The 22,068-nt window shown below is 43.5% G+C and overlaps 1 protein-coding gene across 1 annotated transcript; it reads right to left on the reverse strand.

Moving 5' to 3' along the window:
• Positions 1 to 45: 45 nt before the first annotated feature.
• Positions 46 to 21,998, reverse strand: cdc42l (cell division cycle 42, like). The gene is made up of 6 exons (XM_063199132.1): positions 21,895 to 21,998; positions 20,046 to 20,150; positions 14,264 to 14,336; positions 12,988 to 13,097; positions 11,169 to 11,366; positions 46 to 2,195 (listed from the first exon to the last, which is right to left on the reverse strand). Exons 2-6 carry the CDS (start codon positions 20,148 to 20,150, stop codon positions 2,106 to 2,108), a joined length of 576 nt encoding a protein of 191 aa, XP_063055202.1. The 5' UTR covers positions 21,895 to 21,998; the 3' UTR covers positions 46 to 2,105.
• Between the last annotated feature and the right edge of the window lie 70 nt (positions 21,999 to 22,068).

The raw sequence follows: 22,068 nt of genomic DNA on the forward strand, positions 1-22,068 counted from the left end.
TTCCTGCTGTCTCATAGATCTGACATACAGTCACGATGCCACAAATGGTTTCGTTAAAGCAGTTTTATTACAAATATAATGTGATTACAACCACCCACAAAAATTTACTTTCAGAATTGTCAATGATTATTGGTTAAATTGCCATCATTATTCAAAATATTATATTTTTACTTGTTATATTATTAATAAATCAAGATGAAATCCTAACAAAAGAATAAAAATAAAATCCTCAATAAAAAAAAACCTCAAGTTTCAAAACTGGTCCACCGCTTTAAAACAAAAAAGAAAAAGAAAATCAAACAAAACAAAAAAAAAAGTGCCCACCAAAAGAGGGGAAAAAACACATCATTCAACACAAAAAGAAACATTTTACAATATAAACCGAGTTCTCCAAATTGGCTTGTGATATGCTAACGACACAAGAGAGTGGTTGGTGCACCAGTCAGCCATAGGGCCCTTCTGCTATTCCCAAAACCTCCAAAGTTGGGTTTTGCTGTGCTCATGCCAGAACCAGGCCTGCGCGAGTCCCATCCCATCCCGACCCAGCCAACAAGCTACTGCTGGCCCGGAGGACTGGCCGGATTTGGAGTGCGTTTCCGGAGAGCCTCGTGGCTAACCAGTTAGCAAAGTGGTAGGATGCCAATGGGAAATTGCATTGCAGCAACGCAACTTGCTAATTTAGTTAGGAATTACGCTGCTGAGAAACGCACCCCAGGTCGGATCTTGGCACCAACCACCACTCTTTCTTTGCTCTGACTTTGCTCTGCGATCATCGTCATGGGCAAGCAGAAGACTGTTGATGTCTTTTAGGCAACTTTGTGTCTCTCTTGCAAGGGGGGGGTCTGTTCCACATAGAAAACCAGGGATTCTCATAACCGTTAAAACACATCATAGCCTCAGCTGTGTAGTGGAGTCTTCATAATTGAGGCCTTGAAAAGGTTCAACAAGCATCCCAATTCATTCCCCATCCAACCACAAATTATTAAGGTGTAATTACTTTTTTTTTGTACACAAAACTGTGAAGAGATTCACAGGGTCAAGTATTTGCTTTGTTCAGGGTCAAACGTTCCAAATATAGCCCTGTTCCAACAGTCTGTCTGACTAGTAATTGTACTAGACTATGAGAAGTACCGGTGACCTTGTAAAACAACAAAAGTCCCCTCATCCACTGGCCACTGGCCTGTGCTTCAATCACAGTGTCCAAGACAGATGCAGCTTTGAGGCTTAACCCCGTGAAGAACTGTGCTACGCAACCGAGTCCAGAGAATGCTCCCAAACTCGATGAAGAATGCCCCCGCTTTCGCACTCAGCGCTTGCTTGTACACTCTGTGTAAACCTCTTGTAATAATAATAATAATAATAATAAAACACCCTCAGGTTATTACTGGCAACCGTTACACAGCTAACGACCTAATTAAGCAAACACCGTTTTAGTCTAGACTGACAGCAATAAAAAAGACTAACTGTGCAGCAGTAATTTTTTTTTACTTTGACATGATTTACTGAGAAGCTAAGATGTTCCCAGTGCTTACACTGTATGCCAGTTTACACATAGTTTACAAGGAAGCTCTGCACTGTTATGCTTTTCCTTTTGTTTAGAATATATCCCACGAGTTAAACAGATAATGGAACGTTTCCCCATTTTGTGGCCATTATGAGAAGCTTATCAGTCATTTAACCTCCTTCACCACTCTTTCCATTCCTCTTTTTTTTCTCCCCCTGTTGTTTTTCCCCTCTTCCACTCGCGGTGAAAAGACTGCTAAGAAGGCACAGTACAGTATCATTGAAGTGAGCTCCAGTACAAACTCTCTCCCTCTGTCTCTTGCCAGGATCGTCTCCCAGGTTAGGCAAAACATCATTGTTCAATGCCCCCACTACCTTCCCCACGCTTGTGTGTGCCTTTGTGCCTGCCCCCCACCCCCCAACACACACACCCACCCTCACCCCATTACACTACACTACTACACCCATACCCATACCCACACCCCCACCCTGTGTTTCTACACCCCTCCCCATCCCAAGTTTGGCTCTCCAGCTCTCCCCACCGTCCTCGTTCATCCTCTCCTCTCTCGTCATCTTTCTTTCTCTCCGCCTCTGCCTCCTCCTTATAGCAGCACGCAGCGCTTCTTGGGCTTGGTCTCTGGAGGCTCCAGCGCCGCCAGGATGGCCTCGTCAAACACGTTCTTCAGGCCCCTCTGCAGGATGGGAGGGAGAACACAGTCAGATTTTAAAATGTGCATTGTGAACCAAATAAAACGTGTAAAAGCAAGATTCATGTGTCCTACAATGTGTACCAGTAGTTAACATAGGAGTGTGTGTGAATGAGAATGAGAGAGAGAGAGAACGAGAGAGAGAACGAGAGAGAGAGAGAACGAGAGAGAGAGAACGAGAGAGAGAGAGAGAGAACGAGAGAGAGAGAGAGAGAGAGAGAGAATGTGCGATGTGCAACATTCCAGAGAAAAAGCGTGACAAAGTAGTAACCAGATAACATCTTTGTGGTATCCTGAGACAATACAAAGTGTGAGGTACTTCCATGTCAAACACATCCTCTGTACGATTCACGTCCCGTACAATCCCATCCCATGCAATGGGCTACATTATTATCCCATCAGTAACCAGTGTTGGGAGTAACGTATAGTAATGCATTACTTTTTGCTGTGACACAGTAATGTAAGGCATTACAGGGCAAAAATCTGTAATAGTTACTTTGCAACGGTAAGTAACTTAAGTTACAATGCATTGTACTGTAACCTGGATTTTAATGGTGTTCAATGTGGCAGGTCAGAAAGAAGCCATTTCTGAATCTGGTAGTGTTTAGTCTGCATGCTGCCAAAACACCTCATGTAAGGGAGGTGAAAGTCATGATTCATGAGCTCGATTTAGGGCACAATCACACAGACTGCAGATTTTACAGGAGACGGACGTGTTCTATTGTTTTTCAATGAAAATGAGCGGACTCCGCGTCTAATGTCTGCGCAAGGCGGGTTGCGGATTTTCCGCCTCTCCACGCTGGGCGGATTGAGTTGAAAAAAGTTCTATCAAGGCGGAAAATCCGCGGCGGATTTCGAGATGTTCGATAAGAGACTGTTATCAACATACATATCAGATTCACTATCCAACGTAAGGAAAGCAAGAGAAGAGCTTGTCTTCTATCCATTTTACATAGATAAATTGACAAAGCATTTTGTGTACATTTTCACAACATTTAATGACACAAACACCATCGATTAGGCTATGTTGCGAGTGACAGTTGAGTTGTTACGTTGCCTAGTCACCACATTCGAATGGTAGTGCAGCAAATACCTCAAACAATCTTTCACTTGGTGATGCAAGCATCAAATTTGGTTCAGAGGTGCTTCAGACCCTACCCTTTTAGAAAAGGTCGCTATCCAGGTGAAAAAACAAAATGGCGGCCATTTTTCAAGATGGCCGCCAATTGAACTGCTTTTAAATGGCTTTTATATATATTTTGATTGACTGATCATATTTTGAATATCTATGTATGGAAATATATTATGTTGAGCATGGAAATTTCAATTATACACTAAAAAAAAACCAAAAATATTGAAAATTATAGTATTTTCATAATTACATGTAAATAACTGAATGATTCTATATATTACAAAAACAGAAGTAGGCCTATAATGATTACATGTTGTTTGGGTGGGAAAACTCTCTGATGCACATGTTGGATTAGTTCTTTTTAGTCCTCACATTTGCAGGAACATAACTGTACAGTTGAGGCTAAAGCAATAGCATTTGCATCTTCCTCGTCAGTCAGTCTTGCATCCACATTTTGTCAGTTGCTGGCAACTCTCCGCAATTGCAGGAAGCTTTGACCAGAGAACTTTCAGGCCTCACCATCTTTTTGCCACCCCCAGTTGGCAGGGCTTTCAATTTGCATTTTACACACAGTAGCCTGGCCCCATATACAGGCAGTTTGGAAGGCGGACCGTTTTACATGCTGGACAAGGGATGCACTTGTCGGTGGAATGGCATCATAGGATCTTTGTTTCCGAGCAAACAAGTCCAGTCTTACCTCATCAACCTGCACTGCAGTGCTGTTCTTGTCATACATATTGATGACAAACCTCTGAAGAAGGTTCAGGTCCGTATCTTCAATTACTGCTGGGTATGAAATGCTTTTGGATTTCTCTGGCCCAAGATTCAACACCATGTCATGAATTGGCAGCCACTTGATGGAATGACCATGGCCGAATTCGATCCACAGCATCTCTAATCCTGCATCCTGAAGAATTGCAAAATTGCTGACTGCAACACTGCAATACCACCTCCTCCACCCAATCTTTATATATCTAACCTGATAGGCAGCAGGTTGATCTCTTGAAATTGTGGTATGTTTGTGGCTAGCATGGAATAGCCATCAGAGCTACAGCTGTATGGTAGTGGGAGACTTCAACTCCTCTTTTGTATCTTTCTGACAGAGGGAGCACTTCTTCCAGTCTGTTGTAGTAGTCAAGTCAAGTCGGTTTTATTGTCAATTTCTTTACATGCACTGGTCATACAAATAATTTAAATGACCTTTCTTACTTTCCCATGCAGACATAGACATGGACTTTAGGTGTGGACTTAGACAATTAGACATAGACACATACATTACACCTAGAGTACCTATACAATACCCTTACAAACATGTAAAGTGCAAGACTGGGCAACAGCAGACATACATAGAACATGTATTAAGAAGAGGTATTGTTGTGCATTTTCTGTTATGTCCTATTGTGACGATTCTGACATGGTGATAGTAGCATTGTGAAATGATAAATATAAAGTAAGCAATTGTAATGTGCAATATTTACAACTAGTTGGTAGCTAGTTTTCCTCTAAAGTCATTAAGTAACAGGCATGAAGCAGCAGCAACATGTGTGTGCATGTTTGTGTGTGCTTTTGAGTTAGTTCAGTGTTTGTGTGTGTGTGTGTGTGTGTGTGTGTGTGTGTGTGTGTGTGTGTGTGTGTGTGTGTGTGTGTGTGTGTGTGTGTGTGTGTGTGTGTGTGTGTGTGTGTGTGTGTGTGTGTGTGTGTGTTGAGTTAGTGCAAGTAGAATGTGCAATCACAATTCAGTGTTGAGGGGGCGCTATTAGTGATAGGAGGGCGGCTTAAGAGTTCAGCATGCTGATTGCTTGGTGTAGGAAGGTCTTTGCCAGCCTGGTGGTACGGGAGTAGGGAGGAGAGTGGCGCTCCAATGATCTTCTTCGCTGTGTTCACAATGCCCTGGAGTGTCTTCCTGTTTTGCTCCGTGCAACCTCCTCCCCACACTGTGATGCAGCTGGTCACGATACTCTTGATGGTTCCTCTGTAGAATGCTGTTATGGTGGAGGGTGTAGCACTTGCCTTCTTCAGTTTGCGCAAGAAGTAGAGGGGCTGTTGGGCCTTATTCACCAGTGATAATGTGTTTGTGGTCCAAGAGAGGTCGTCGCTGATGTGCACTCCAAGGAATTTTGTGCTGCTCCCTCTCTCCACAACATCACCGTCGATGGTCAGTGGTAGCAGTTGTTTTTGGCCCCTCTGAAAGTTGACAACCATGGCCTTGGCTACTTCTTCTCTGTAGTGAGTCTCGTCACCCTTAGTGATGAGGCCCACCAGTGTTGTGTCGTACGCAAACTTCATCAGATGGTTAGTGCTGTGGGTCGTTGTGCTGTCATGTGGCAGCGTGTACAGCAGGGGGGGGTGAGCACACAACCTTGCGGGGCCCCCGTGCTCAGGGTCAGGGTGCTTGAGGTGTTGTTCCCGACACGTACTGCTGCTCAATTGATTTTTAGCAGACATCTTGTGTAATACGGTTAAAGGCCGACGGCCTATCCTTTTACCACCCAACCGTACAAAATATGAAAGCACATTGAGATATAGCTAATCGTTATAGTCCTGGTCAGACCAGAATCGTGGTACCTGATCTGAAGTCTATGAAAATCAGGCAACTTCTGCCCTACACTCAGCCCGATCGTTCATCCAGAGTCATTTAAGTCCCGTGCGATCTGTACACCATCCGGGTAACTGAAGCCCCGTTACCCTCGGCTCGGCTCTCCCGCGCTGGCACATCCTGTCAATTCAGGTGCGGCTATCTAACTAAATTTCTACAACTACATTTCTTGTTAAGCTATATACAGGGTCTTATTAGATAGCATATGGGAGACTATAAATATTAAAAACTAAAGTGAGTATACTACTAAAAGAGTAAACTACAACTACAGCTATTGTACTACAAACCGACACTGAACCCCATGCTGAGTCTCACACCAGTGATGTCACCAGTGTGCCCTGGTTGTGCTATAACATCACTCTAATACAGAATAATGTAAACAAAATTGTTTTTACGACATAGTATTCCAACAGTGATGGCAAGGTTAGTATGTATTATTGAATACCTGCTATCGGACAGCTGTATATCATAAATATGCATTTTCAGTCACGTAAGAGCTGCCATTTTGAAAAGTTGTGGCCATTTTGTGATGAAATATTGATGCTATTAAGATGTCTAGGTCAGAATTCATACATTTTAATATTTCCATCACTCAGATGTCTTGATTACTTGGCATTCTAAGACGAAAACAGCTTTTTTCACCTTTTTTTTTTTTTGCCTTCTTGTTTTTTCACCTGGATAGCGACCTTTTCTGGGAGAGTAGGCCCTGGAGCACCTGTGTACCTGATTTGGTGCTTGCATCACCAAGTGAAAGATTCTTATGGAATATTGACTTAACAAGCCTCACTATAGGCACTGGATCCGCACTCAGTGTGGGCACTACAGATAAATCAGCTGGACGCGCATCGCAGATTGTAGGCAGAAATCCGCATTCTGTGAGTGTTTAGAGCATCAGTTATTTTGGTGAAAGTAACTCAAGTAATGCAAAAGTAGTGAAATGCCTTACATTTTAAATATAGTAATAATTAGTGGTGGGCCGTTATCGGCGTTAACGTGCTGCGATAATGTGAGACTCTTATCGCGCGACAAAGAAAATATCGCACGTTAATCTATTCTCAAAATATAGGTTTGGAGTTTGGGTATGCACGTCACCATATAGCGTTTAATTGACAGACGCGTTCAGACTGCGCTCCAGTCGTTTCTCCTCTCCACCTGTTGCTTCAGCAGACCTACTAAATATGAAGTGTTTGCATGCTGAATACATTAATCCCTCTGCCGTGGTAGGTGTTGTTTGAGTGCTTTTTCATAAGTGGTAGACTAAAGAGACGTTATTGTTTGAGGTGAAGCATAGAGAGACATTATTGTGTGTGAGTAGGCTACCAGCCCGACATAGCCTACATTTCCTCACGCATTGCATGGAACACATTGCCTAAACAACTTCCAGAAATCTCGCCTGTGCCATAATTGCAAAACATTCCATGTGTTATATGCATTTTGAAGACTGTCAAACTGAAACTGTCAATATCTACTCTCACTGAATGTTTGTGTTGCAATCGCGCACATTTGCGACTCAGTGAGATATGCTCATGTCAAACGGTAATAATCCTCGCGGTTGTCGCGCTTGATTTTTTTTTTTGCAAACTGAATTCATTTCGAGTTGTAACTGCTCTGGCGTTCTAACTCTGAAAACTGTCAGGTTTAGGCCAAACCGCCGTGCCAGTGCTGCAGGTTCTAGTTAGCCAGTAGCCTGGCTCTGCTGAGGGCTGCTGTGCCTAGTCTGCGCGCAGAGCTCCTCCCTCTCTTAAAGGAGCCGCTGCTCTTTTTACTAGTCAGTGGCAGATTCTCTCTCTCTCTCTCTCTCTCTCTCTCTCTCTCTCTCTCTCTCTCTCTCTCTCTCTCTCTCTCTCTCTCTCTCTCTCTCTCTCTCTCTCTCTCTTCTCTCTCTCTCTCTCTCTCTCTCTCTCTCTCCCTCTCTCTCTCTCTCTCTCCCCTCTCTCTCTCTCTCTCTCTCTCTCTCTCTCTCTCTCTCTGTCTCTCTCTCTCTCTCTCTCTCTCTCTCTCTCTCTCTCTCTCTCTCTCTCTCTCTCTCTCTCTCTCTCTCCTCTCTCTCTCTCTCTCTCTCTCTCTCTCTCTCTCTCTCTCCTCTCTTGCTCTCTCTCTCTCCCTCTCGCTCTCTCTCTCTCTCTCTCTCTCTCTCTCTCTCTCTCTCTCTCTCTCTCAAATGCTGAATTGTTGAGGTAATTTTGTTTAAATAGCCTAAATGTTTGATAGATTTATCTGTATTTGCCTGTACAACTTATAGCGCTGTTCATTTTGAAATTTCAGTATTTTATAACTGTAAATACTTCTTAACATATTGGACACACTTAACACATATTGCAATGATTTTTTTCATCACCAAGTATCAACATAACCATTTTTGAAGATGAGATGCATTTTGGAAAAAAAAGATGAGCTCTGGTCTAATGCGCCATCTGTCTTAAGAAACCCCAAGGTTTTTTTTTTGGCATTATTTCGCTAGCGTGCCTATTCTGAATGAGCCATTTTGATATAGATTAATCTAGATTAATCTAGATTAATTTCATAATTACAGTGAGATTAATCTAGATTAAAAAAATTAATCTATGCCCACCCCTAGTAATATTGTAATGTAAGGGATTATTTTTAACATGTAATCAGTACTGTATTACAGTTTTTGAGTAACGTGCCCAACACACCGTCAATGACTTGGAAATGTCCACAGCTGTTTTAAATACCCAACAGGCTTGATAACAGTGCAACGCTAAATTGGTACCACCAGATGGAGCTGTATTGTCCAGCTGGATCATTCCATATGAATTTTACTTGTAAGTAAATACTCATCCTTTCAATAAAGGACAAGGCAATGGTAAACAATAGATGCAGCATATTACACTATAAGTACACAACATGTGCTCATGTTAACAATATAATCAAATGTAGTCTTGAACGCACAGTCACTCAAATCAGCATTTTTCAACATACAAAACAATATACCATTATCCTTGACTAGTACTTCACTTGTTAGAATAGTTCACCAATGGCAACCATTGCTAAGGACAGAATAGCTGTGCCTGGAAGCCACAGCGCCACAAAAGTGTCTCACACCCACCAACCCGTGTGTGTGTGTGTGTGTGTGTGTGTGTATGTAAGAGTGTCTGTAAATGTGTCTGTGTATGCACGTCACCCCGCAGGAGACGAAGTGGAAGCGTGTCTTGACGTGCATCAGCAGCAGCTAGCCAGTGGGTGTTGGCTTGGCTGGCATTTAGTTAGGAGAGCCTGCTATCTCCATCACAATGATACTCTTTGAATAGCCCATCATGCAATTTATACACGGCTAGTCAGAGCAGCCCATTACGACTGACTTCACAGCACATGAACTGATACACAGCCTTTAGTAAAATAAAAAACGAAGCATTTACTCAGTACAAAAACCTGATTTGATAAAGAATATCTCATATGGAACTATGATTCTGGGGCAGACAACTCTACTGACTCAACCGCCCTAATAAACTCAGATGAGAAAACCATGTGTGAGTGTGTGATCTACCTGTGTGAGCTGCTGGCCCTGAATAGCAATAAAAATAACATCTGTGTGTGTGTGTGTGTGTGTGTGTGTGTGTGTGTGTGTGTGTGTGTGTGTGTGTGCGCCTCCCTGTGAATGTGTATGTCCCTGTGTAAAGCCTAGCTTGGACGTCTCCAGGTCCAGGATGCGTTGTGCAGTGCTTAACACCAGCAATAGTGAACATGTAACCAACGAAACCCTGTATGAGGGAATACCAAGGATGAGCGAGAGGAGAATGAGACTTGCAGGACACCGCCAAAGGCACTAGGAACTGCCAGCCAACTGGTGCTGTGGGAACCATCACATGGGTGCCGGTTAAGAGGACGTCCCACACTATCATATGTGGACAACAAACTCAAGAAAGACGCAGGAGCCCAGAGTACCAGTGAACTGAAAAGATGTATGGAGAATCGGGATGATTGGAAGCAACAATGGAAGGCTCTTCTGAGGACGACAATGAGTGCGTCTTAATATGCAACCTTGCCTCCTCCACTTGCTTCTCGTCATGATGACATCACTGACAACAGCATTATATTTCAATATCTTGCAAAAGCTCAATTGTAGAGTCTTTTTCTCATTTGCAATTGGGAAGGTGAATGAAAAACAGTCCCTCAAAAGTTGTTGTGGCTAGGTTGACAGCTGGGAAACTTTTTAGTTTTCTCCACGGAGGAGGGGCCAGGAGGCGGGGACGAGGAGACAAGCACAAGTGTAGGAGGCAAGGTTGCATGTTAATACGCACTCATAGAGGGCTCCAACAAAAGTGAGTTTTGAATGCGCGCGCATGTGTCCATTCATGCGCGCGTCTCTGAACGACCATCTTCTCCTACATGAGTGTGGCGCACTCCACATAATTGACGATCCTGCATCCATGCCAGCTTGAGTATCTGTGATTGTGAGTGTTTGTGTGGTCGGCATACACACACGCTCTGTGTGAGTGCATGTATGTATGTGTATGTATAGTATATGTATGTGAATGATGGTTGATAACTTATGAGGACTGTCGTTTACATTTACTTTTTAGGAAATGAAAAATGTCATTTGCATAATAATTTGGAACATTTTGTGAGCATGTGTATGACCAGGTGAAAAGGAATACAGTCCGCTAACACTACTTGTCTTCTGTGAAAATGTAATAGCAAGAGCGCAACGTTTCGACCTTCAGGTCTTCCTGAAGGCGCTCTTGCTATTAAATTTTCACAGAAGACAAGCAGTGTTTGCGGACTTTATTCATTTTCACTTGGATTATTGCTTTTATTGTCCTGCACCTGGCCCATCGAGTGGGACGTGCACACATCTACTCCTCTGAACACAGGCTGTCATCATGCTTTAGCGTATGTATCGCACGCTAGTGCATTCAGCGTGCTGGTGCGACACATTTTGAAGTTAAAGCGTGCTCCTCAACGCAACGGTAAAGCACACTTTTGACACGTGACGAGGTTTGCACAGTTTTCCCGCCGTGTCGGCGATTTTGTTTTGTCACAGCGCATATCTGTTACTAAACGCAAATATGCTTTGCTGTGCCCTAACCAAAACCACCCCTAAACCTAAACCATCCCTAAACCTAACCTGTCACAGGGCGTTGTGGAGCACGACTTAACTTGAAAATGCGTATTGGACACACGCGATAGTGGGTTCAAATCAGCGTGTCATAGATACGCCTATGCATGATGACATGTTGCCGAACGTGTGTACGACCAAGCATCTTACCTGTGTGAGAGCGGAGCACTCCACGTACTTGACGGCCCTGAGCTCCCTGGCCAGCTTGTCTCCGCTCTCGGGGGAGATGGGCCGCTGCTTGTTCTTGGCCAGCTTCTCCACCGTGTTGCTGTCGTCGCGCAGGTCCATCTGGGTGCCCACCAGCAGGAAGGGCGTACGCGGACAGTGGTGCGAGATCTCTGGAACCCACTGCGCAGAGAGAAGAAAAGGGAGGTATTAGGGCTGGGCGGTTCTGGGAAAAAATGTGTATCACGGTTTTCTTGATGAAAATTTATATTACGGTTTTCTGCACGTTTTTTTTAATAAGCAGCAATTTTCCCCCACATCTCAATGTTTCTGAAGAAAAGACTGAAATTTAATAAAAAGATAAAGATAAAGATAAAAGATAAAGATAGATAAAATCCTGAATTTAAATTAATCTCCATTTCAATTTTAATCACTGTTTTGGAATTAAAAAAACAAAAACAAAAAAAACTCATCAAAAAGTGAACCTTGTGTAGTTGAAACCGTTATCACGTTTTTTTAACGGTATACCGCCCCAGCCCTAGGAGGTATGCATATTGTAAGAGAGGGGTAAAAATTAGAAGGCAAGAGCGTGGTAAAATTATGACTGGCGTATGTGGACAGCGGTGCCGAATCTCTCAAATCAAACTGGGAAAGACAAGCGCGGTGGTGCAAGATCTCTGTTGAGACACAGAAAAGAGGAGAGGGGAGGGGAGCGAAGAAAAGATGTCTGCATCAGCGGGACAAACAAGAGATGGGAAAAAGTATGGTCCAGAAAGGGTGCAGGCGGACAGTGGTGGTGCGAGATCCCTGGCACCCACTGTCGAGCCAAAAGAAAAGACAAGAGGGGAGGAGAAGGAAGGTGTGCTGGAGGACAAGAACAAAGACAAGAAAGCAGTAAAATTAGGATCCAGCAGCAGAGGAAGGGCGTATGCGGACAGCGGTGCAGAATCTCTAGAACCCACTGCAGCTGGGAAGAGAAGAGAGAGAGAGAGAGAGAGAGAGAGAGAGAGAGAGAGAGAGAGAGAGAGAGAGAGAGAGAGAGAGAGAGAGAGAGAGAGAGAGAGAGAGAGAGAGAGAGAGAGAATCACAGAAACCGAGAGGGAGGGAAGGGGAAATGCAAAAAGAGAGGAAGAGGGCAGAGAGAGAGAGAGGAAACAGACAGAGGAGGGAGGGAAGAAAGAGAGGGGGAGAGAGAAAGAAAAGAAAAGAAAGAAAGAATTGGAGAAGAAAGCCAATGGACAGAAAAATAACACAAACAGGTCCAGAATGTTCATAACTAAATGTAAAAACGAGGAAATGAAAGGCTTGCGTTACACAATAATGTAATCATAAAACTTCAGAAAGTTCTGGCAAACAGCATGATATTCAGGCACACGTACTAGAACGGGCTGCTATGAGGGTCAGGGGAGTTTTACAGTGGGTGCGAGCGAGAGCACAGACACACATACTGTCCCATTGTCTGGTCTCGGAAGGGTTTGGCAACAGATGAGAACTCACTCAGTTCAATGTTGAGCGTGTCTGTGTTTCAGTTTCAGAGTTAAGAGTGTATGTGTGTGTGTGTGTGTGTGTGTGTGTGTGTGTGTGTGTGTGTGTGTGTGTGTGTGTGTGTGTGTGTGTGTGCATGTGTGCATGTGTGTGTGCATGTGTGCATGTGTGTGTGTGTGTGTGTGTGTGTGTGTGTGTGTGTTGACAACAGAGAACGAGAGAGAAAGGGAGAGGGAGAGGGAGAGAGAATGAGAGAGAAAATAGGAAAGAAAGTATGAGATTTGCCAAGCAGAAGAAGGGAAGAGAGAGTTGGGCTTACTTTTTCCCTGACGTTCTCGAAGGAGGAGGGCGAGACGACGGAGAAACAGACGAGGAAGACGTCAGTCTGGGGGTAGCTGAGGGGACGCAGCCTATCGTAGTCCTCCTGACCTGGAGAGGAGAGAAGAGGAGAGGAGAGGAGAGGAGAGGAGAGAAGAGGAGAGGAGAGGAGAGGAGAGGAGGCAAGTGCACATATCAACATTTGGTACTGCAGCTTTTTGCTTTTGGGTACGAAACAAAAACAAGCATGTTTTTTTGTACATTTTATGCAAGCATGGAACAATTGTACAAAAATAAAGCTTCATAATTTTTTGGGGAAAAGAACTGTTTGCAAATCTCCGATGCTGTGCGTATCAAATAGCAACCACTGAATAAACAGCAAAAGTCAAGTGCAGTGACCCCCTTCACTTCCGCTAGTTTTTGGCACCCTAACACTCAATTATAAGGATGTTCAAGTCCAGGGTTTCTGAGAGCAAGTGGATTGCTTTTAAATACTTAAAAATCAGCCCTTTCGTGTGCACACTATGTTATTGCATGATATTAAAATATTATGCTACATTAGTCATTTGTAAATGGGCACAGACTCCTTTGGCCTTATTGAGGAGAAGCTATATTGGGATTTTTTTTTCACAATAGGACAACAGACAGAGTGGCTCTGTCTCAGACCATCAGACACAAAGGCTGTGTCTGGTCTATGCATGACAGCATCTGAACATATCTACTGTATATATAGTACATGCACTTCTGGCAGAAAATGTTGTTACCGCCTTCTGGATTTGGGTACGTTCGTAAACTGCCATTCTGTTTTCAGGTCAACCAGAATAGTGCCGGTGCCCGTGTCAGCACTGGTTATCTTCGGCACTAAAGTGCTTACGTGCGAAGCGTGTTCATACCGGGCTGTGAACTTTGTTGTCGCGGTTTGAGGAGAAAAAACGAGTATTTTTCAGGTCGCAATGCAAAGCAACTTTCCAGTTCGCAAATGGTAATAGGTTCGTGATTAGGTGCAAGAACAGGCATCGGCACGGTTCTCAGTCGGCCTGAACGTGCCATCTGAGTCCTCCGAGAACAAAACAATCAGAGCTCTAGCTCTGAAGCCACTTCTAACTTCTGTGCTGTCGTTCATTTTATCAAGAGTGGAAGACTCGTTTTACCCCAATAAACACATGCTGTATTCTCTTCAGATGAGATTGAATTTACGAATGCAATGTTTGTAGGCAGTACTTTGACCCGTCAAGGCCAGTCGAACAGAGGGTGAGGGATGCTCATGTGTGCATTACCTGCTGTGTCAAAGAGTCCCAGCGTGTAGGGCTCTCCTCCGATCATCACCGTCACCGCATAGTTATCGAACACCTGCACACAGAGAGATGGAGCCAAAGGTCATGAGTCGAAGGTCAAAGGGCATTCATCCTACATCACAACCAGTCACATCACACACCAGAGCTGTGGAATGTCTGTGAGCTGCATTCCAGAGGACTAACAACAAACCATAGTGTTTGACCAACAACACCCCCCCCCCCTTTAAAAGTGTACATTGCACTGCAGCTACAGGGTTGCCAAAGCATAAACAACAACAACATTACAAGACATTTTGAAGAACATGCACACACACCAACGCACGCAAGCACACGCGTACACACACGCACACACACACTCTTGTATGATGACTAAAGGGGGATTCAGAGTCGCGCGTTCACGGAGGTTCTGCACAGAGAAGCAGCCACCGCGCCCCCCTGTGCAGCGACAAAACGACCCCTGGCTGCAGTACACGCATGTTTCTCCCAGGCTGAAATGTCCGTGAGCTGAGCTATGCTTGAAGACGGTGATTGGTCAATGCGCTTACGGCAGTCCGGGGGGAACTCAGCCCTGATAGGTCAGTTGTGTTCTATTCTTCTACCCTACCGCGGAGGTTTGAAGGAAAACGAAAAACACGATGCAGTTGACTTGGCAGGAAATCACTGGAGTTTACTTGACAGGGAGAAGAGAAACTGTTTTTTTATTTCAGTAGTACAACTTCCAAAAAATCAATTAGAAATATCCATAAAAGGCCATCATGGAAATGATATGTTTGTAGTGTGGTAGTAGCAAAGAAGCCCCTTTGTTCTTTTATAGTGTGGCAGCTAGCTCATTAAAACAGCGTTCGCTAATGTCCTGTAGAGTTTGAATGGGTTTGGCTGACAGTTGCTAAGCTAGCTGTTAATTAGATAGGCTATCTATTGTATTTAAAATGGCTTTTGTTTCATTTAACCACCTCAACTGTAAAACATGAATAAAGAGAGAATCTTGTATGCCATCATCCATGTCTAATTACGCCACAACTTTTTAAATTAATAGCAAGAAGCCTCTTTGTTGATTTGTAGTGTGGCTAGCTAGCTTCTAAAACAGGGTTCGCTAATGTCCTGTAGAGTTTGAATGGGTTTGGCTGACAGTTGCTAAGCTAGCTGTTAATATGGCCATTAGATGTATTGTATTTAAAAACGGCTTTTGTTTATTCATGTTTTACAGTTCAGGTGGTTAAAATGCCAAAGAGAGAATCTTGTATGCTATCATTCATGTCTAATTACGCCACAACTTTTTAAATTAATAGCAAGAAGCCTCTTTGTTAGTGGTAGAATTACGTTTCAGGTGGCTAGTCAACTAGCTTTGAGTTTGTAATGACTGATTTAGCTGGCTAGCTACTACTAGGCCCCAGGTGTGAATGGCCATTCATGCTGTCTATTGTCTTTTAAAATGGCGTTTGTCTTGCATTTAATCTCATGTAGTACTTGACCAAAAAGAAACTGATGTTGTACCATCTAATTATGCCCCAACTTTTAGAAGTAGGCTACTAGTGGAATATTACGTTTTACATAGCCAGCTGGTTAGCTTTGTGATTCATTCTAGGGACTGGGCTCAACTGAATGAGTTAGTTCGCCCCCTGTTGTCACGGAGGTGAATTGACGTCATTAAAATCTCAGCGGGAAAAAAACACCACGCCCTTTCCTGCATGCGCACGCAGGGCGACTATGAGGAATACACATCCCGCTGACAGTACGTCCATGCTGTACCCCAAGTCAGCACAGCATGACTATGTATCAGGCTTTACAGTGAGCCACAGCTACAGTACCTGCCTGAAGCAACATGGGGTTGGCATTGGGTGTCATGTTCAAGGTGAGAACACTTGGTTGCTCACATCCCAACCCCCACTTCCATTCTGGTAGAGGATTTAAAACCTGCAACCCTCGGGTCCCAAGACTCTCCGTTTAACCATGAGGCCAAAGCGACATTGCAAGTGCCATGGCTACTAAAAAGTACCGTCTGTCTAATCTCATTCAGAACACAATTTAACTAAAGGCAATCCTATAGAAGGCGCTCAAGCACATAGATCAGAAATTATTTATCTTGCTTAGCTGTGAATAACAGTAATGTTGTAGGTCTCATATTTGCTCGCACAACACATAAACACCTAGATTTTTCACCGCCATTATAAAAAATATGATTTGTGCTTTTCATTCTGTCACGTTTGTTCAGTCATTTCAAACATTAACTGTTGAATGCACTCAAAAATAATCTAGTTTAGCAACCAATTACAAACCCAGATATGAGACAACGCAACACAAATGTCTACAGCAAAGCCTGAGCCCAAGTTTAATTTGACTGAATATCACCTTGGCCATGCAGGGAAACCTGGGTACCACTTGCGGGGAATGTTGAACTGGCTCAGCATGGCCATTCAACCAATCGTGAGAAACAATGAGACAGACCATCTCTACAAGCCAAGGGCTTACACTAGGTCAACACCGAGTGCAGTGGAGGGGGTGCCCCCCACTCTTTCTACTGCACAAAGGCAGCATGGCTTCTATTGGGTCCTGCTCACTCGGTCCAACTAAAGCATAACTGCACCTACTCTAACCTTCACACATGAGGGGTCAAAAATGACCAGGCTGACGATTCAGGAGTCGCAACAACAGCTCAATGCAAGGCATGAGGCTTCCGTTCAAATTTGTAGCTTATTATAGTATTAAGTGGTTCGGACGGTCATAAGTGGATTTATTCATCTATAAATCTATAAACTGTTGTGCCATTAAACCGCTCACATTTTTTTCAGTCTAGAAACGTGTCAAAATGTTCAATAACACCTCTGTTCTAAATATTTTAAACCCTTCACTATATAGGCCAGCCTAGGGCAATATTAGAGTGAGTCACTGTGATTTGTAACCTAAACAGTGGCCTATTCTTTATACACGATGCAAGACACACCTTTAAAGGGACACTGTGTGAGATTTTTAGTTGTTTATTTCCAGAATTCATGCTGCCCATTCACTAATGTTACCTTTTTCATGAATACTTACCACCAGCATCAAATTCTAAGTATTCATTATGACTGGAAAAATTGCACTTTTCATACATTAAAAGGGGGATCTTCTTCATGGTCCGCCATTTTGAATTTCCAAAAATAGCCATTTTTAGCTGCAAAAATGACTGTACTTGGACCATACAAGAAAATATTTGTTTAATACTTAGTAAACTTTCATGTAAAGATCAAATTTGGCAATAGGCAGCCCAATTTCAATAAGCAGCATAGTTGCAGTACCTTTTTTGACCATTTCCTGCACAGTGCCTTTAAGGTCCCTATGTAGTCAAAAATGATAGTCTGTGATGTACATATTAATAGGCCACTATTCATGAGCGCAAAAGTAAATGCCTGATTTGACATCTTCAATGTCTTCAATGTTAAAAGTTTCTAAGATGCACGATACCTCTTTTTTTGAAAACCGATACGAGTACAAGTACATTCGTGTCTGTACTTGCCGATTCTGAGTACCGATACCGATACTTTTACCCAGTATCGGTATACGTGCATCCCTAAAAGTTTCACATTTGAAATGTTTCAAACTGTTATGTATACTGTTACACTGTTATTGGTCCCGTATTGCACATTAATGTCTGTCCTGTTAATGTCTGTCCTATACATGTCTTTGCATGGGTTGCAGTTTTTCAATGTCCTTGTATGACTTGTGCATAAGAACAAGACAATAAAGTCAACTTGACGAGTGGATTTCTATTTGTGAGGACTAGTCTGGCATGGCACCCTCTATTGGCAATGGGGCAGTAGCCTAAGCCGGGATGTGTCACAGAAAAGAGAGAGAGCGAGAGAGAGAGAGAGAGAGAGAGAGAGAGAGAGAGAGAGAGAGAGAGAGAGAGAGAGAGAGAGAGAGAGAGAGACTGGGATGTGAAATCTCTGGACAATAGACGTTGTGAAAAAAAGAAACAGAAAACATATTGACTTCCTCTTGCTTCCTGTTTGGGTTATTATTCAAATGCCAAATGCCACTGGCGTTTCTGACCCCTTTCACTTCCATTTCAAAGCCAATGGCTGAACAAGTAAACTTTTGTTAGGCATCAGATATCACCGCAGTGTTTCAACTGATACATTTTCCTTTTTGGATTCCACCTAAAGATAACATCAGTGTGCTAAAAAAAAGTGAGAGCACTGCCCCATGTTCTCTCGTTTCCTGCCTTCATTCTGGTTTAGTTGTCAGGCAGTCTGTCTGTGCCATATCTGCCTGTCTGGGACTACTCCTAAAAATCAATGAAGACCCAATTCACCAACGCTACCCCCAATACTGCCCTACATAAAGGCAAAGTGCAGTCACTACATACTTTGTCCAAATTGAGTGTAGACTGAAAATGATCTTCATAACACCTCCTTTATCTTGTGTCAAAGCCTTATGGTCCAAATATGTCTTGCTTTAGAGATAGTGCACATTGCCTTTGTAGGGCAGAATAGCCCCCCGCTCCCAATTATATCTTTACTCAGCCTTGAAACAACATATTGAATGCAGATCGATACACAATACATACGCTACAACAAACTATGCCAGGCTGTATTGGGGCCTGAAATAGGGCACGACTACCAGCAACCCACTAATAAATCTGTGACTTGCCCATGAAGCACCAATAGCCCAAGCAATACCCACCTCCAAATTATATCTGACACTCAGCCATAAAACAAATACAGAATATACACATTGATACACACTTCACTAACTAGGCTTAACTACTCATGAGCTACAACAAACTTGAAAAAAAATTGCTACGTGGTGGAATAGGGGAAGACCAACTGCAACCAAACCCACTAATAAAAATGTCGACATGTCCGTGAAGCACAGTGTTAAAAACAGGCCTGGGCCTGCTGCTAGGCGAGAGGGGAGAGGAGGGGACGGCATGCCTAGTGCCTGCCTGCCTGCCTGCCTGCCTGCCTTCCGAGTAGAGTTGAGTAGAGCAGCAGACACTCACTAGTCACCAGGAACTCCTCACAGCTCCACTTCCGTGCCTTTGAGCAAGGCTATATTGCACTTCTGTGTGCGTGTGTGCGCAAAGCGAGCGCTTTTGCAACCCGAGGCGGTAACCACATCCACCGTTGTTTGCCAGAGTCAGTCTCTTTTTTATCAATAACAAACAGGCACGAGACATGCCGAAGCATAAGGGCAGCAAAGCTGTCACACCAAAGCAAGTACGCACACACAGACAGACAGACAGACAGACACACACACACGACACACACAACGACACACACCCACACACACCCACACACACCGACACACACCGACACACACCGACACACACCGACACACACCGACACACACCGACACACACACACACACACACACACACACACACACACACACACACACACACACACACACACACACACACACACACACACACACACACACACAGCTGGGTAAAGTGCAAGGAGTCGTATGTAGTGGTGATGCTTCACGAGTAGGAGCACAGTGAGGAATTTGACTTGCACATGTTCCATCACAACTCATTCACGACCTACTTAAGCAGACGTTCATGCCGTCTAATAGCAAGCTTTGGACAACCCACGGGCCAATAAAACATGAACATTACAAACTATAAATAAATTAGAAAGAGTCAGACTCCTCCATGGGCTCCATTCCTTTCCCAGGCCGACTGTTTGTTCAACACCACCACCACCCATCCTTCTCTCTGTCCCACACACACACAGTCTCGCTCACTCACTCACACACACACAGGTCTCGAGTTAGTTACCGTGGGGACATATTCGGAGGGGAACTTGTTGGTGGTGTAGGAGATCAGCAGGCATGTCTTCCCCACAGCTCCGTCCCCCACCACTACACACTTGATGGTCTGCATCTGCAACGGAGAACCAGCACAGAAGCACAGCAGTCTGAGTCAAGAGGAAGAGAGAAAATATGTACACTGAGAGAGAAGGATGTGTGTGTGTGTGTCTGTTGGGGGGGGGGTCTGTTGCAAGTGCACAGGAACACACACACACACACACACACACACACACACACACACACACACACACACACACACACACACACACACACACACACACACACACACACACACACACACACACACACACACAGGCAGGGAAATGAAAGTGCTGTGGTTGTTTAAGGAGGAGACAACAAACAGTAAATAAAACTGATTGTATGAGTGGTAAGGATCATATTTGCAAGTTCATCACCCACCACTCTTCACAACAAAAATGCTACGGCTACTATTCAACTAAGACTAGTAGTACTAGTAAACATATCTCATGGTATTAATGGAAGCACATGCCTATACTCAGGCTGACAAGTGTTTGAGAGGATCGTCGTGTAAACCGTGTGAATCATCAAGGTAATTAATGAGTTTGAACATGGAGACAGTCAACTTATGACACATTTCAACATCATGCGACAAATATGCAAGCTCAAGATGACACATTACATAAAGCGAGGGGGAAGTCGGGTAGTTGGGAAATCTTAACAACTTCCACAGCGCACTGTGCACATAAAGTTTGAAAGATAGTCATGGCTCAAGTAAAGTTGCGGGTCGTGAACTGGCTTGCTACTTGGTGAAGCAAAGCATTCACTTCCGCATACTTGACGTTTCACCCAATCATCCCAGACAAGCACATACAACGACGTTCTCGAAATTTGTGGCCATACATTTTGTCAACTCACTACATTGTATTTATATGGTTTAGGCAGCTAAAGTGTACACGCAATAAGCAGATCTACAGTGAAATTACACTTGTTCATGTCTTTACACAAGCACTAGTTAGTGATGATCAAGACGTAAGCACTAGGCTTATAACCTCTCAATAACATTCTTGTATTAGTAAACCTTCCAACCACATAGTAAGTTCATACCTACGACAACATGGTACTGGTTGGGTTTTTTAATCCTTCAACTTCAAAGATCAGACAAGCAGTGACAACACGATGGAAAGCGAACAACAATGAATGTCAGTCAGGCAACCTGGTTGTTGTGACACGCTAGCCCTGGCATAGAGTCAATTTAAGAACAGTCGAATGGAAACAGATAGCAAAAAAAGACACAAACAAAAAGATCCGCCAGTTAAATTAATTACAACTTGCGAATAACTACAATTCCTGACTTTCCAACCCCGAAGCAGTAAACAACCTGCGACATTGAATGAGCCACATCGAAGCATCCTTATTTTCTACTTGTGTGGTTCTCTGTGTTCTATTTGGTTGCTTGCGTAGGTATTACGGTAACCAAAATAACTCAAATCTCAATGGCACACAACATTGTTGACTGAGCATAGTACCAAGGCAAATATCAGTCTAAACAATGGTACTTATTGTCTAAGTAGTTCTAACCTTTTCCAGCTAAGAAGCTAGTTGGCTAGCAACCCTAGCATCTGCCTAGCTAATTATTTCAACCCATTTTGCGACTCGAAAGCAGGGAGAGGCAGGTAGAAGTAGAAAGGAAGAAATGCCACGGGAAAACAAGAATTTATGAGACAACGAAAACAATATCACATTTGTGTTATGATCAAACACATTAACAAAGACCACGACCGATGTTTCTTTTAGAAAAATATTACAAGTAGAGCTCTTTTCACTTAAAAACTCACCGTTTCTCTCCGGCAACTAGGCGTTGGTTACGTCCGGGTTTACAACTGCGGCTGCTCTCAACGTCATGACGTAAAACGCAAACGCACAGCACAGCAATTTTGTTGTTTAAATAAAGTCCCTTGAGCAGAATGATACAGATTCTATTGAACAACGTTACATTTTGACGGATTGTA

The sequence above is a fragment of the Engraulis encrasicolus genome, chromosome 5 (genome assembly GCF_034702125.1).
Source record: "Engraulis encrasicolus isolate BLACKSEA-1 chromosome 5, IST_EnEncr_1.0, whole genome shotgun sequence".
Classification (NCBI taxonomy): Eukaryota; Metazoa; Chordata; class Actinopteri; order Clupeiformes; family Engraulidae; genus Engraulis; species Engraulis encrasicolus.

What these genes read in the sequence shown, in the direction of transcription:
- cdc42l (XM_063199132.1), bottom strand. Translation starts at nt 20,150, where the DNA reads ATGCAGACCATCAAGTGTGTAGTGGTGGGGGACGGAGCTGTGGGGAAG. An exon ending in TCGAGAACGTCAGGGAAAAA is followed by an intron (nt 11,367 to 12,987) that starts GTAAGCCCAACT and finishes CTCTCTGCGCAG; the next exon opens with TGGGTTCCAGAGATCTCGCA. An exon ending in AGTGCTCCGCTCTCACACAG is followed by an intron (nt 2,196 to 11,168) that starts GTAAGATGCTTG and finishes CCCATCCTGCAG; the next exon opens with AGGGGCCTGAAGAACGTGTT.